The 16,364-nt window shown below is 37.3% G+C and overlaps 1 protein-coding gene across 1 annotated transcript in view; it reads right to left on the bottom strand.

Moving 5' to 3' along the window:
- Nucleotides 1-244: 244 nt before the first annotated feature.
- The window catches only part of LOC121321110 (ephrin type-A receptor 6-like), a 115,977-nt gene continuing 99,857 nt past the window's right edge, over nt 245-16,364 (bottom strand). The window contains exons 4-5 of the mRNA XM_041260013.1: nt 5,192-5,347; nt 245-588 (exon numbers count right to left, since the gene is read on the bottom strand). Coding sequence (XP_041115947.1) covers nt 245-588; nt 5,192-5,347 — 500 coding nt within the window. The remainder of the gene's footprint in view (nt 589-5,191; nt 5,348-16,364) is intronic.

The raw sequence follows: 16,364 nt of genomic DNA, 5'->3' as shown, positions 1-16,364 counted from the left end.
TACCTTGCCCCTGTTTAACATTTTTTACTCCAATTTGCACCATTCCTGTGAACCAAACTCAGCAAGTAAATGTAAGAAGGTTTCTTGATCATTCCTAACATGCTGCTGTGTGTTCATTTGACCACAAATGATGCAACTTGCTCTCATAAAAGAATATTGCCTTTAGTATCTCATAAGAAGATGGTTAATGATGATGATTAAAGCTGACAGAGATACAACCTGAGAAGTCCATGAACAGCCCCACTTACTCACCAGCTTGGTCAGTAGTAATGGTGATGGCTGTCACAGGCCTAGGGAATGAGCTGAACTCGGAGACAGCGTTCAACGACTCAATCTCGAAGGTGTAGTTGGCATGAGCTACGAAGTCCAGTACAGTCACCGAGGAGTTGGTCAGGCCCACATGTCGGGGGATGAAGCGCATGCCTTCTCCACACAGCTCACAGTCCCTGGGCTCAGCCCCACACTTCTTACAAATCACATTGTAGGTAAGATCCTTCCTGCCTCCCATGTCACTGGGAGGGCTCCACTCTAGAAACAGTGAGCTCTCGTTGATGTTGAAAATGACATTCTGGGGAGGAGAAGGTGGCCCTGGCAACAATAAAAAAAAAAAAAAAAGTACAGTGAAATAATTAGATTTTTAAGACAAGCCAAGGTATACCTTTATCCTTGATTAAGCAAATGTAGGATTTACAAACAGATTTGGAAATGGGCAAATCGAAAGGGAAAATGTTAAGAAAAATACATTTAATGACATCTGATGCCACTCTTTTATGACATCATTTTTATGTCAGTTAAACAAGCATTGTATTAAAGGCTAATGTCTTTGATGTAATAATGCACATACATTACTAACTTACAAACATAATACAAGTTGTTTTGGTCTGGATGAAACAAAAACTTGTTCCGGTACCAGCTGGTTTCAAAAGGCTTTCTATTTCAATAGAACTAAATATGGTGATACACCACATGGTAGCAAGAGTGGACTGCAATTGTATCCTTTGCCCTAAGTGAGCAAAGCCTTTGGGGTGGTGGGGGGGTAGGGGGTACAGTGACTCTCTGCAAGCCCCAAGGTTGCAGGTTTACACCTAGGTTATTTGATACCATTTCTAAGGCTAAGTTTCATATCCACTATTATGCACATTCTCTTTTGATAAACATGTATAACATTTCTGCCAGAGCATTTAGTTTGAAGCAAATAACATGGCATTGTCAGCAATTTTACAGACAATTACGGTACTAAAGCTGACTTCCCAGCTTAGCTCAAGCAATCTCTTGCACTGTTTTTATGATAAATCTTGGGTTCTTTAAAGTAGAGTTTGTCTAAGTAACAGTAGTGGGTGGATAATGATATCCACCAGTTTGCAGATAGTGTGGATAATTTGTTGTGCACTGACTGTTTGGCTGTATGACACATTGTTGTATTTTGATAAAGACGGTTGCTGACTGGCTAATTAACCCGGATGCTGCCTGGAGTCAGAGTTTATTTCCTTTCTAGTCTCATATTTTATGTGCTAACCATTAAAAAAGCATAATATTTGAGTTCCATTCAAGGCCCCAGTCTTTTCATTTATTGACTGGCACGGTAACTCCTGTACAGCAGTAGCACTAGAATATTTATAAAGGTGCTGAGGCTCTAGCAAAAAGTCAACATTTTTTTTACTCTTCCTATTCTAACACCAGTACTGGAAGCTGTAACCATTCTACAGCAAATGAGTACATTTGCAGGTTTTTTTAGGACCATGACGTCCTTTTTCTTATGATAACGACCAGCAAAGAGTTAAGTTCTGGAAAATATGGAGGCCAGACTTGAATGATGGCTAAGGGCAATGCAGGGGAAAAAAAGCAATTTATATTCATTAAGGGCACTTGGTGTCGTAAGGGTTAAAATTGCTGCAAGCTGCCAGTCACACTTGAGAACCGCGTTAAACCCCCTCCATCACCTTTCTGCATTGAACAACGCAGCTGCCAATCATGGGATCCATGGTGGTGGAAAGACTTTTTAAACAATGGTCCTTGCATTCGTTTTGCCTTGAAGCATCCAAATCACAGTCTCTCTAACTGGAAGTGGCATTTCATCTATAAATAAACTTTTCTTTTTTTTTTCTTTAGATCACAGACAAGAAATCAATGAGCTATCCTACATGGCTGCCCACATCTGTTTGTCTTTCTCTCTCTCACCATACTAATGCCTTTTAAGGTTTAGCATATGTTTTGTACTAGCAGCCTGTCTTTAAAAATGGAAGAGACTCACACATTGGAATCTGTCATTTCCTTTGCAGTGGGTTCCCATTAACAGTAACCAACCATTAATAATAAAGAACCTGATTTTGATAGGATAGCGATATACAACATCACTTGTGTCTTTTATTGCTTTCCTTATTCTTGAACCATGACATTACATTCCCATGCACACTAATGGCATTATAGCAGGTGGAGGCTAGGGGCGAGCACGGGACCTTGCACTGTTCTGCAGAACTTACCCCTATACGAAAGAGCCAGCCTCCCCTGTGAAAGCTGTTAATTTAGGGTCTGAGCCATTTTGATCTGTTTTTTATTGTTGTTAGATTTATGCCTATAACCCTTTAACTATAAAGGTTACATGTACTTGTCATACATGAAATGAATGTGCACACACTAGGCTTTCATTAAAAAAAGTTAAATAGTCTGAGATTCACCCTGTTTAGTATAGACAACAAAAACCACAGAAAAAAGATATGGTTTTTAGAAAAAAAAAAAGAAACTTGACTTATCTTTTGTAAAAATATTTTAGCATGGCCAGCTCAAATCTGAAAGTGTACAATAAAACTTCAAGGGAATTAGGGCCATATATACAAAAGGGACCAAAAGCAACCAAAAGAAAAAAAAGAAACAAAAAACCATTCAAATTATTCATCCCAGGCACCCTGGTCATAGGTAGGTCTATTATCAGAGCACAGCAACGTTCCAAAACAGTTGCATTCAAGCCTATCTCCTAATATGGTCATCTACCGGAAATACACAAGTAGGATCGCATTTGAAAGCTTAGCTCCTCTCTTTCCAAGCAGGGCTGTCTCTCACAGTGCCTGAGTAAAAAGAGTTACAGATCTTTGTGTTGCATGCCCACTGTGATGTCTTTGTCATTAAAACTCACACCACGACTCTTTACTTTCTCTTTCAGGACTTGTATAACAGTAAATCCAAAGCCGCCTGAATGGAAGCTCAATCAATTACGGTAGTATAGTCTGAAGAACGCCACTGTCTGCCTCAAGATATCGAGAAGCAGACAATTTCTTACTCAAGGGCCTTCGTGGTAATTTGCATGACGATTAAAATAGCTTTTTAATTGCCGATAAATGATTCTAGCTAAACTGTGATTTCATGCAAATATTAAGCTGTAATGACATGCAGTGAATCATTTATGAAGATTTAAAACTGAGAACAATGAGAGACAATTCATTCTAATCCTAAAACTCCACTAAAGTATATGTCACCCGGCTTTTGTGAATATGGGCTGATTGCTTTGTTATCTTTTGTTATCTTTTCTAAATTATACAGAGATTGTGTGGAACACTGGGGGACTTGGCAGCTGCTCCTGCAGATCAATGCATTTAACCCGTTCTTGTTTCACTGGCAACTACACTGCTTCTTTCTCTCAATCCAGCCCTTCCACAGGAAAACATAATTTTCCCTGGCTCTGCTAACTCTGCAGATAATTCAAACGTACATATGTACCAGCTGTGGCTTTCTAACACCCCAATTCATAAAGCATGTATTTAAGATTGCTGTCAGTTATGTATTAAAATACCTCAGCTTACTTAAAGCAAATAAAAAAAGAATGTGCTTTGAATAGGCCTCAAGCTAAATAATCTCTTTAATTCCACATTTAGTCAAGACTGAGTTAACTGACTTAATTTATATAATTGGATTATAAATCATTTTTTACTTAAATTAAATTCAAACACAATATTTACCACTAGATTACATGCATTGTTTTTAAATTCTGAACAGTTTTACCTTACTGTTGGGTTTATATTAACTGAAAATACAATTTAAAAACAGCACTACTAAGAGCGTAGCCCTAGGAGTGTGCCAGCAGACACTACTCACCTCATGAGAAATGTCTCCACTTTATCTGTGGAGGAGGACAACACTAAGATGAGCTATTTCCTAAATCAACAGTGACAACTTCATGTCCTCATATCTCATTTTAATTACATAGTTAGCATTATGATTCTTTTTTACATTATTATCTGAGGCTGTTTTCATGGTTGTGCAAACCTTCTTCTGCCCGAAACTTGATCCAGGAAAAGTTCTCGGAAATGCAAACTAGTTCGACCCTACTACTATTAATTCAATGTAATGTTTTGTATTGCGAATAGGACAGAAACCCTGTATTTGTCATATAAGTGATTCATATCAAATTTGATGGTAACCCTTTCAATTATGACATAGCTCAAGATGCATCAAGATGTAACCTTTTGTTGTCCCGATGGAAAAGCATAAAATCATTAAACACAGTATTGTACGAATGTTTGACACTGCAAGTAATTTATCAGGAAATAAAGTAAAGTATCACCACAGCCATTTAATTTCTTCAAATAAACCTTTTGAAATAATTTGCATTGTTATTGGATTAAAAACAATTTTTTAACAATCAAGAACATACAAACACAAATGTTTGTAAGAATTGCATGAACGTCTACATCAATTTCACTCTCAGTATCTGACCCAAAATCAATAAGGAGTGGCATCATTTAGCTCAGGGGAACTTTTGCATGAGAACTGACATTTACCAGGGTGCGCCATGTTGCTGCCTGCCCAGAAAGAGGGAAGCCGCTAATTCTGGGATGGAAACAGGACTGTAAACACTGCTGCCATGCTTCAGGTGCTGTTCATAATACTGAAAAAGTACTGAATGTTATTTCAAATGTTATTTCAAATCTTTAACCCTTTAATCAGTCTCCCTATTTAAACCCTGCTACCTCAGTGGGGTGGGGTCCCATCCTTCCAGCTCTCACCAGGATGGCTCCATTGGGACCGGGCAAGACCAGCAGGCCTAAAACCTCAACCTCATTCACCTCGGAACCACCTAGTGAAACTATACGTGTCAATAAAGGTTGCTACTACTTGTCATGCTGGTATGCTGGATTGAGGCTATATTGGTCTGGACTCTGCATGCACAGAGATGAATTACTTTGAGATGATCCCTTACTTGTGCATGACATGGTAGGCGGGTCCTTCTCTGCCCTGAAGTACCCATTTTCACAGTTGCAGATCGGAGAGCCTGCATCGTAGGTGAAGCTGTGAGGAGGGCATTTGGAACACCTGATGTTTCCTGCAAATGCTTTGAAGAATCCATGTCGACAAGCTGTTAAAAAAAAAAAAAAAAGAAAACAAGATAGTCAGAGATACAGTGCATACTGGCAGCTCTTCTTAAGACTACAATAAGTAATCAGCTGAGATCCAAGCCCTATCAAAACTCAATTAATATAGCATAATTCCCTTCAACCCTAAGCATTGGGTGTTGAGTACTGTTAACCTCAATCACCTGGCTTTTCTTTTACGTTTAAAGGAAAAATTGTAAGTGGGGCAAGGTGGCACAGCAGGCTAATTCACAAGCCTTTTGTGCCCTTTACCTCTGGAAACCACTATCACAAAGGGCACTTTTTATTTTGTATTTGTTTTTTACTGTAACATTTTACACCATGTCTCTAGTTACCGTGCATTTACATAGTAGTTACTTAGTAAATGCATGTGTACTTACACATAGTTACAGTGTTATAATGTAGTTACAGTGCACGTAATGTGTACATTATTTAAAAATAAACCTGCAGGACTTTGCACTTAATTTTGGTACAGTATCTGCATTTATTTATGATTGCTTCTTTGTAATTCTTGTGAACAACAAGATTAATGTCATTTAATTTTGGTAATGTATTTTTTATTAATTCCTTCAAAAAGAGAAAAAAGGTTAAACAACAGCTCTATTTTCAGTCATTTACTCCACTCATTTAAGGGATTTTCTAATAAAGGATGAATGCTTGTTTTGGTATCCTTTAATGGCAACTGCCTTGAGGTCTGACAGGGAAGGGGGTGGAAATTGACCTTGTCTTTCCCGTTTTGAATGAAACTGACTTGCAACTGGTAGGTTCAAGTTTTATATAATTTAAACATACAGTCAGGGATTACATTCATAAAATAAATCACTTAATCATGTGAGCAGCACTTACACAACATGGTGTGCTATGTATCTAAGGTGCTTGTGTTTGTTTTGTTTTGTTTAACCCCTGCATATGCTTGTGTTTCTACATGTTGATAATCTGGGAATATACAAGTGGGTCAATATAAATGAATATTGCTATTCTGAATGTGTATGCCTGAAACCATGTGTAAGTAAAAAACAATTATTCCGTTACTTTGTTCTGAAGCTCAGATATCTCTCGTTGACATAAATCATCAACCCCTAGACCCTTTGGGCCGTGCTCCTGCTGAGCTGGTTTGTAGCCAATTCCGAAATACATGCATCATTTACCATTGTGTGAACAAAGACCATGCTCACTCCAGCAACCTGACACATCCACTTAAACAAATCTGCACACTTGTGCTTGCTTTATTTATTGTGTTTGGGCCATTACCTGTTTCATTTGGATGTTAAAATTGAAATAAATGCAGTATTATCTAAAGTAGAAAGGTTCTCCAATCTCTGTGTTCTCTTTTGTGAATGTCACTGAAATAAATGTAATCGTGAAGCCTTGCCTTGCCTGGCTGAGCATTTCAAATGGTTCCTAGACAAAGGCACTGGCGCTTGTGAACATTTAGCAAACTGCACTTCTTACAGCTGTCAAAATACACATTGATTTAACACAGTAAAACAGGCAGAACACTTTGAGGGCTTCATCTTGAAACACTGAAGGGTTTTGTGTCTTGCATTTTTTCTCTCCTAATAAACAAACCCTTGATTGCTTATAGAGACTGCAGACACAGCTATAATTAGGAAAGCCTATATCCTGAAATATTATTTATATTGTGCACAACAGGTTCCCTGAATGAAGGTTAGAACAAGTTACACATTATTAACTCCCTGCTGTTCTTTGAAATCCATCACATGTTTTAAAGGCTCAACACTAACATCTCAGGGAGGAGCTACGTCTGCAGCATTTCATGTTATACAACAAGTGTTGAGAGTCCTAGCATTAAAGATTTTCATATTGGCTTTACTGCACTCTGTTTTGGAATCTACCTAGCATTCTTTCAAATTCAGGGCAAAGACTGAGCAGGAGAATCACACTGTTTCAAATGATACTGCATTGCAAAACAGATGTAGAGCATAATCTCATGAAAGTTATTCTCTAAATTCATCTCTTTAATTTAGGGTTAAATATACTTTCTTTTCCAAGCATTGTACTTGTTATATAAAAAGAATACTGTGTTTATTTCAATCGTGAGGATTCCTTACGACAACCAACTCATAATTAGGCCATCCTGATTCATACAATACTCCTCTATGTAAAGCACAAGCATACAGCTGTCTCCTATCTGTGTCTAGAAATTCTGTTTACATGTCAGTGGACCAAATGTACTACAAAACTTCAGGAAAGGCTAGTCTTTGACAGCAGAATACAGGGTGTCTCCTGTTCCAAGAGAGTCAGGTTTCGCTCTTTATAAACTGCAAGGACCATGTTTAGGAGTTTAGAAATTCATTATATTTAAAAATAAGTAAATAAATAAACTAGAAAGATCACTCTGACCCACAATGGCTTTTAATGGAAGCCTGTGTACTTTTCCCAATCCTTGCTTTCTCGGTTTGGAGTATTTGATGATGACTGATTTGAAGAGAAGCACAATTCTGCAGCATTTATTAACTGAACCACATGAACAAATGCTGCAGAATAGAGCCACTCTTTAAATCAAATAATTCCTGTTGAGAGGATTGGGAATAGTTGGTTTTTGTACAAAACATAAAAACATACATTTATTGAAAAGCAATAAACTGGAAACTATTTATTTATTGAATTTCTAACAACCACATCGATGAGCAGGCCAATGAAGATTAAAACAAAGATGAACACGTTAAATCAGAAAGTCATATTTTCTGTTTCTATATTGTCATCTTGTCCAGGAAGCAGAAATAATACATATTTTTTTATACAGAATATTTGAGAGTTCCATAAGGAACCAACTTGCTTCCAGTCATAGGGTTCCTGTATAATGTTGTGCTCCTCTTCAACACATGAAGGTCAGATACTTGTTTCTAATTGTTTGCAATAGTGACCATAATGAAGCAATGAGCTCTCCCTGCTCATGCTGTTTTTGATATTGTGTTTAAAGAGGAAGGAGCGGAAATCGTAGTTGTGCTATCATTTCTTCCAGCTCTCTTACTCTTCAATGATGCTGGCAATCATTTTGATCCTGGATGTTGTTGCTGTAGAATTGAACTGTTACCGTTGTTCTCTCTCTCTGTCTCTACGAGGCGTGACTCTGAACAGACTTCCTCATTCTGTTAAAATCATGTGACAATGTGACCTTTGAACATCAGAGCTTCTTTAAATAAGAAATGGAAACAATTAAATTGCTATGTACTCTTTAAACAGTTACAGAGCGTTTGTACCATTTCATTATTCAACCCCAATAACACAAAAGACTGGATTGCTAAATCACAGCCTGAGTTCAGACTTATCCAACAGTTATACAACATGCAATTGAAGTACAAATTATTGATCCCCTCAATAAATATATCATGGATATGATTGTTTATGTCCCCTTTGGTCAGTTTTTTTTTTTTAATTACGTTTTTGGAAATATTAAAACAGTTTGTGTGGACTTATGGAGTTCGAGAAACTGTTCTGCCAAAACAAGAAAAAAAAAAAAAAAAAACATTATGTATTATAAATTAGATACATAGATAGAAACTTAACATGGTACAGTTATACACACAGTGACTGAAGATATATATATATATATATATATATATATATATATATATATATATATATATATATATATATATATATATATTCAATTATGTGTGTGTGTGTGTGTGTGTGTGTGTGTGTATACACACACACACACACACACATAATTGAATAAATAACACCTGTTATTAGGATTCCTCCAAAGCCTACTAACTGGTAATGATACAAGCATGCAGTTTTTGTCTTTGGAAATCCTACTTCTGCAAGGTCTACTCTGAATGTGAAGATACTGTGTGTGCAAACTGGCCACACTTTGTAGTCTTGACTGCAGGCTGCGGGGTGCTGTACAGATTAATCCATAAGGTCCAGTAGAGAATCTCACTGCCACTATTCACAAACCATTTTACCAATGACTTGTTCCAGAATATGTCCCCCCAACGAGGGGAGATATTTCTTGATGTGCAGGAACACTATAACCGATGTCTGGCCACCCACCAATATTATAATAATAATAATAATAATAATAATAATAATATAATAATAATAATAATAATAATAATAACAATTGTGCTCAAAATGTTACTTGCTTCCATTTGTCATGGGGGGACAGGGGATGGGGGACTGGGACAGAGGACAGGGGGACAATACTAATCTATATGAGTGATCTATTGTACTCACACCCCTTTTGTTCCAGCCCAGACTTTGAGTTCAGCAAACAATGGTCTCAAGAACCCAATTTATAAGCAATGGTTCCAGAGTTTTATTCTCTTATAAAGCAGTATGGTATCTGCTTAAATTGATCCTGAATATATTACAGTAAAGGACTATTCTTCTGAAGAACAGATCCGGGGCATTTCCTGTCAAGCCACTTTTCAATTCTACAATTCTCTCAAGGGTTGCAAGGTAACATTGTTATGATAGGTGGAAGGGGCTGGCACCGAGGGTAATCATTTCTGCTTTGCTGGTTTACTTGCTTTAGAAACCCAGACAATTTTATGGCATGGTTCATTTCTCTTTCTTTTCAGCCTATACTCTATGCTCTCTGAAATACTGTATAATACTTTATAATATCTGTTTATATGTTTACTCACTGGTGATGCTTTAGATTTAATGCAGGTTTACTGTGGTAAAAGTACATTTTGCAGTGTTTTTCCTGTCCCGATTCTATACATTAACATTGCTTTGCAGAATGCATAGTGCAAAGGTGTATTATATTGATGTTGTAGGATGCTGCTACAGTTAACAAAGAGTGTGTATGTAGGCTATTTTACAAGCAGTTCTATATCTCCCCTGTCTCTAAACAGTGGACAGTGTCAGCAAGCAATCTCACTTGATATATAAAGGGCAACTTTCACCTGATGATGGCAGCCTGCAGTGCAGAATTATTTATCTGGACTATACAATGTGGCATGTTTACTGTCAGAGAAGGACAAAAGCACTTCACTACAAGGGCTTTATCAAGGCCCCAGAGGCCTGCTATCAGAAGACAACTCTGCATTGCTGTAAAGCTTGCCAGCTCAACTCTGTAGATCCACTCAGTCTAACTCTCCCAGAGATAAGTAAAGCACTGTGCAATCCATTCATTAATCATAGCTGATTGTCAGCATATCCCTTGTTTGCTCAGCTTGGCAATGTGCTGGTGAATATTCATACCCTGATTATGCACAATTGCTGCATTTAAACAGAAAGGCAGCAACCTGATTTAAAGCTCCATGCTAGTAACTAAATACCCAACACATTTCAATATGTGGTCAACCAGTGAAAGATACAGTATGCTTCCTATTAAAGTGATTGCAGCTCATGAAATAATTTCACACAACTTACCAGTTATGCACTTACATGCATAATAAAGATCACAAATGTGCTGCTGGAAAGCAACACATGTTATAGTAAAGATTAATTTTTATTTGAGAACATTATGGTCCTACACACTGTTAAAGAAATGTCTGTTTGCAAGCCATGCTTTCATTTAGTGGTGCACCTTCTTGGTCAATTCACCTAGGGAGTGAAGTTCTCCCCACCCACATGTATTTCTGTTATAAAGAAACCATCTGCTTCCCCTATTGACTGCCATGCTTTCAGCCAGTAAAATGCTTTGACCCAAAAGACATTCCTTAAGATGAAATGTGCAACAAGTGCAAGTGTAACAGGTGATCTGAAAGTCATTGAAACTGTAATATCAGATATCAAGTCTAAACAAATTATACATGGGTACTATGTACTTTAAAAACTGCACCGTTCACATTAATGTAGCCAATGGAAGTAGGTCCAATTTATAGGCATATGTTGTTGGCTACAATCGTTTTAAACATGCCATTCGAGTTTAATATAACGGGGGAGATGCGCTGCCATGCAGGGATCTTTCTTCTAAATACACAGTACATGTACCGGCAGCAGTTAACTAGACAGCTAGTGAGATGTTTACCCAGAGTGCTCCAAAGAGTCCAGGGATTGACATTACTCTTAGTTACCAGAAATGCATAGTAGAGACAGAATAACTGTCCTCCTTAAACACACTGGATACAAAGCAGCATCCTTGGCAATCTGTGTCTCCTGCTCCTGTCATTGTGTAAGTGCTAGAGGTATCACCCTGTAACCAGGGAAACAGAGACCTCGATTCCACAGCCAAGGGTGTAGCTATGTGTGCTGTGTGTCATGTAAGCTTGCAAAATAAGGTTTCAAAAGATTGTACTTTTAGTGGTGTCAGCCGTATAGCACTGGCATAGCCTTTATGTGGTGCTAATTACAACTCTTAGTTGTAACTACCTGACATCCCACAATCCAAGGTTGCGATGATCATCACTTTCTATAAAATTAGTTTTCAGTTTTAATTAAAAAAAACTTTACTATTACTGCTTGGTACAACTTTACGTTGCCTTTCTAATTACCATGTATTTACATGCTAGTTACTTGGTAAATTCATGTGTACTTATACATAATTACAATATTATTATGCATAGTTACCCTGTACTTAATGTGTATTATTTCTTTGCATGCTATAACCCTAACCCTAACTCTATTGATAACCCTAACTCTTTTCTGATACAATTGTGTACTTACATATATTGTGCAAAACTATTTGCCCATTAAGTACACTGTACCTATGCATAACACCATTGTAAGTATGTGCAAGTACACATAATGTACATAGTAATTGGAGACATTTAGTGTAAAGTGTTACCAATACTTGTCTGTATTGAATGAAGACTAGTACTGACAATTTACTTGAGCTTACAAAATGATATACTGTGCTCTCTATTCTATTAGTTAAATACCCTATTATATCTGTAACTCATAAGTGCTCCCCTTTGTAATGTAATTGAAATGCTGAATGGTCTCATCTGTGTGTCATATTTGCAGCCAGTATTTGTAGTTGACAGGTTGACCATGGCACTCAAACCCAGGAGATCCATAGTTAAAAAACAAGCTCAGACACTGAGAGCCTGTGTGACCCTGGACAAGCATGTAAGCATTACACCATTCCCTGCAGCTGTACAGTCTGCACCCACAATACAAGCAGTACCCAAAATAACAATGCAATGCTGCATCTACAGCAAACTGGAGTATCCTGTTTGTAAGTATTTAGTCTAAAATGCATAATGAGTCTCTTTATCTGGAACCATTCTGCTATTTGGAATCATTTATCTCTACAGACATTTATTTGTATTTTGTGATACATTTGTCTGACTACTTGGGTGTTTTTTTTGTTTGTTTTTTTTTTAATTTGTAAGTCTGCAACAGATTCTGTAACTGTGAACTCTGATATTAGGTAATGTTCCAGTCACATTTCAAAAAGGACCACAAACATATCTGGCATAGTTAAAGACTGCCAAAGCAACCTGCTGTGCACACAATTCTGCACAGGAGTGTACTATATAAAGCTTGCCATGCACTAACAGACACAGCTGCCTATGAACTACATTAGTGCATGCCCGTATGCTTCTGCCATTACATTTTCATTTCCTTCCAAGCAGATCGTAACAAGAAATAGCTTTTTTTTTTTTTTTTTTGACAGTACAGAAGCCATCCTGTTTTTCTATTCATGGTTTGAACCAATTCAACATCTGAATGTATCGCACACCTGAGATGCAGTACAGTAAACAAAACAGCAAGACAAAAAGCAAAGGGACCAAATGAAACTATGAACCATCACTTAGAAACCTAACAATAACAGTCCATGCTAAATACATGCAACCAAAGGCTGTGAATAGCACATTGAATGTGTAATACAAACAGACAAAGCCCCACTTCTCCACTATGCTTCTTCACGGCACAAGTGTTCTGTTGCAATATGCCGGTGATCAGACAACAGCAGGGAATCAAGATAGATTCAATTATTATAACATTTTGAGACTGTTAAACATATAGAGGCTGGAAAATAAAATAAACAGTTCTGCCTGTATTATAATATAAATGATTCTTTTTTTTTTTTTTTTTTAACCTTGCGGCACATGTTAACTTTAAAGATTAGTGTTCTGTTTTGTTTTACCTAGGATTACAGAATACACAATACACTTTATAACATGTACAGTATCAACTGTAGAGCTGTTTTGCAATTATCTGTATAAACTGGTGTTTATTATCAATTAGCAAAAATGTAATCAGTACAACACATTGTAGTTCAGTAGTTTTTTCTCCTTGCTTAGTAAGCACTAAAGACAGTTCCCTTTCAAGTCGAAAATAACCATCAAGGTATGGGATATTGTCGTCAGGCAGTAGGATTGGCTGAGCTTATATATATATATATATATATATATATGTGTGTATATATATAATTCTTTTCACTTTTACTTTCATGCTTTGCTTCGGCATAGCGTTTTTTCCGTGTTGGCGCTCCGTCTTCCTTCATATTAATAATTTTCATATTATAATATATATATATAGAGAGTTCATATGAGTTACTCTTGTGATATCCTTACTTAACCAGCGTTATACTGCATAATACTCCAGGACTAGAGAGTTCATATGAGTTACTCTTGTGATATCCTTACTTAACCAGCGTTATACTGCATAATACTCCAGGACTAGAGAGTTCATGGCAGACTAGCTGGCATAATAAATGCAAGCACTTTCATTTAAACGAATTAATTCAAGTAAAACTTTATTGACCACCAAGCCACTGACCAAGTAAGATTTCCTCAGAAAGACAGCTACAGTAATTATAATAAAATATTCTGAGTTAGATTGTCAAAGCCATTTACTCCAAGGCATCATTAGCATGCAATGCCTAATCAGACATCCCTGTTGGTTGCATTCACATGAATTGGTTGCAAATTGACCACTGATGGGGATGTATGCTGGTTACAAGTCACCCCTCATCTAGAGTACTGATTCCTGCAAAATTTTTCACTGTCATATTCCAGGTGCTTTCAGTTTTTCACACTGTGTTACAGTGGGGCCTGTACTGGTTAGGTTTTAAACATCTTGTTATACAACTTTACCCAGAGCTAATTTGTCACCAGAGTAGACCAGTGACCCTCAAGATCCATATTTAGAGTCACACATTTCAATTTCCCACAGCATACTCTGAGCTGCCCTTCGCAAACCTATGAGGGGTGCCTTAAATCAATCATAAATAAAGAGACGGAAATTATGAGAATAGTAATCTGAAGAGCTGATGTGCCGGCACTTCATTCTGGGAACAGATTAACCCCGCTCGCTCAGAGATGACCTACCGAGCTTCTCCCATTTCCAGTCTGGGCTTATCTGCTATTCCATACTGCTGATGGAGGTCTGACTGGCGCCTTAATTACACAGAAGAACTTTCCGGTAACATCGTGGATATTATTCATCTGTTAAATCTCTATTATTAGAGTTAGCTGCTTACCCAGATACCAACAAAGCACCATATCCAATATTCATTTTTTTTTAACCTATATGGCAATAAAAATAAACTGCCTGCATAGGCACTTTGCTATTGTTCTGCTCATATTGTTTTTATAACACTGTATTCCAGACCCAATTCTTTTAATCTCTCTCTTTTTAAATCGTTATTAGGTCATTGTGGCAAAGCGTAAGCCTTGCACAATGAAATATGTAGTTTATTGTATGTTTTTGTGTTAATTGTTACAATTGATTTAATTGTTTAGCTGCTGTGGCTCTCCGCTGAGGACGATTACCCGTCTGCGTGGAGCAGCAGCTGAAAGCAATCAGCTGTTCCAGCAGGCAGGTGGGCGTGTCTCAACAGAGCGTCAATATAAAAGCATGGCGATCACTGTGATCGGGGTTGCTGCAAGGCCTGTCGTTTTCACGGCACCTTTTGAGTTATAGTTTGGGGCATTGTGTTTTATTTTGCACTTTTTGTACAGTTTGCTGTATTTGTCCTCTGTGCGTTACCATCGCTGGTAACGTCACATGACTGCCTTTATTTTGCTTTCGTTTTCTGTTTTTGTTAATAAATCCTGCGCGCCTGTGCCGGCATTTCAACACCACCTCAGTCTCTCTGTATGCTTGAACAGCAGCGACCCACACGCGTGACCCGAGGAAGACCCTGTCACAGTCATATATAGTTAATCGAATGTGACTGACACTCTTGTGGCTAAGGAGCACTGCTATACAGCTAATACAATGAATAGCACCACGAAAGACACAGTATGTGAGAATGAATGCATGGCTGGTTCTTTCCTAACAAGACATGTTTCAGATGATACCTGCATATTACAGTCATTGTGGTTAATTATTATTATTATTACCATTATTATTATTATTTTCAGTTTAAAACAATTATTTAAACTCTGTTTCAGTTATGGCCCCTTGTTTTGGATTCACTTCTGTGGCGATGCCATTGTCCCTTTCATGTTCACACTCCTTCCACTCTTTTCATTAGCAATTCTATAAAGAAAACATGTATCATTATAAACGTTCTGACCTGAAACTTTATTGTATGTTTGGTTCAATGACCTTAAAAGCCACTTAACACACACCTACCTTTCCCTGTTATACAGGTGGTTAATGGACACAGAAATAGCCCATTATTAAATGAGAGTTTGGATCTAGACACACAGGTAATGGGTATCAACTAACTGCTTGCAAGACTGAAAGTCTCCACTCAGACCTAATACATGGTAATTTACTGAAGGTGTCTTCAAAGTGGAGCATCTATATATCACAGATGAGGAAGGTCAACTGTTTATCTATGAACACTGCTATAAATTATCCCCTGTTGCTTCTCGTTACTGCAGGTGAATCCTAAACATTTTTTCCCCCAGAGATTGATATCTGTGGATGTTTTTAATACTAGGAAGAAATCTAAACATCTAGAATGAAGCAGGCTTTTTTTAGAAAGTGCTACACTCAACATAAAACTGTCAAAAAAAAAAAAAAAAAAAAGAAATCTCAAGGTTCTTTTTATCTTGTGCTAGATAACCATACTTTTTAAATGGTATTTATTTATTTTATTTAGTGTGCCAAATTATTTTAACCCCAATTTTCTCCCCGATTTGGAATGTTTGATTATTTTCTCTCCTCATCGCA

This window comes from Polyodon spathula, chromosome 9, assembly GCF_017654505.1.
Source record: "Polyodon spathula isolate WHYD16114869_AA chromosome 9, ASM1765450v1, whole genome shotgun sequence".
NCBI classification, from domain to species: domain Eukaryota; kingdom Metazoa; phylum Chordata; class Actinopteri; order Acipenseriformes; family Polyodontidae; genus Polyodon; species Polyodon spathula.
The sequence above is the reverse complement of the archived record's forward strand: the minus strand, read 5'-3'. Positions and strand labels throughout refer to the sequence as shown.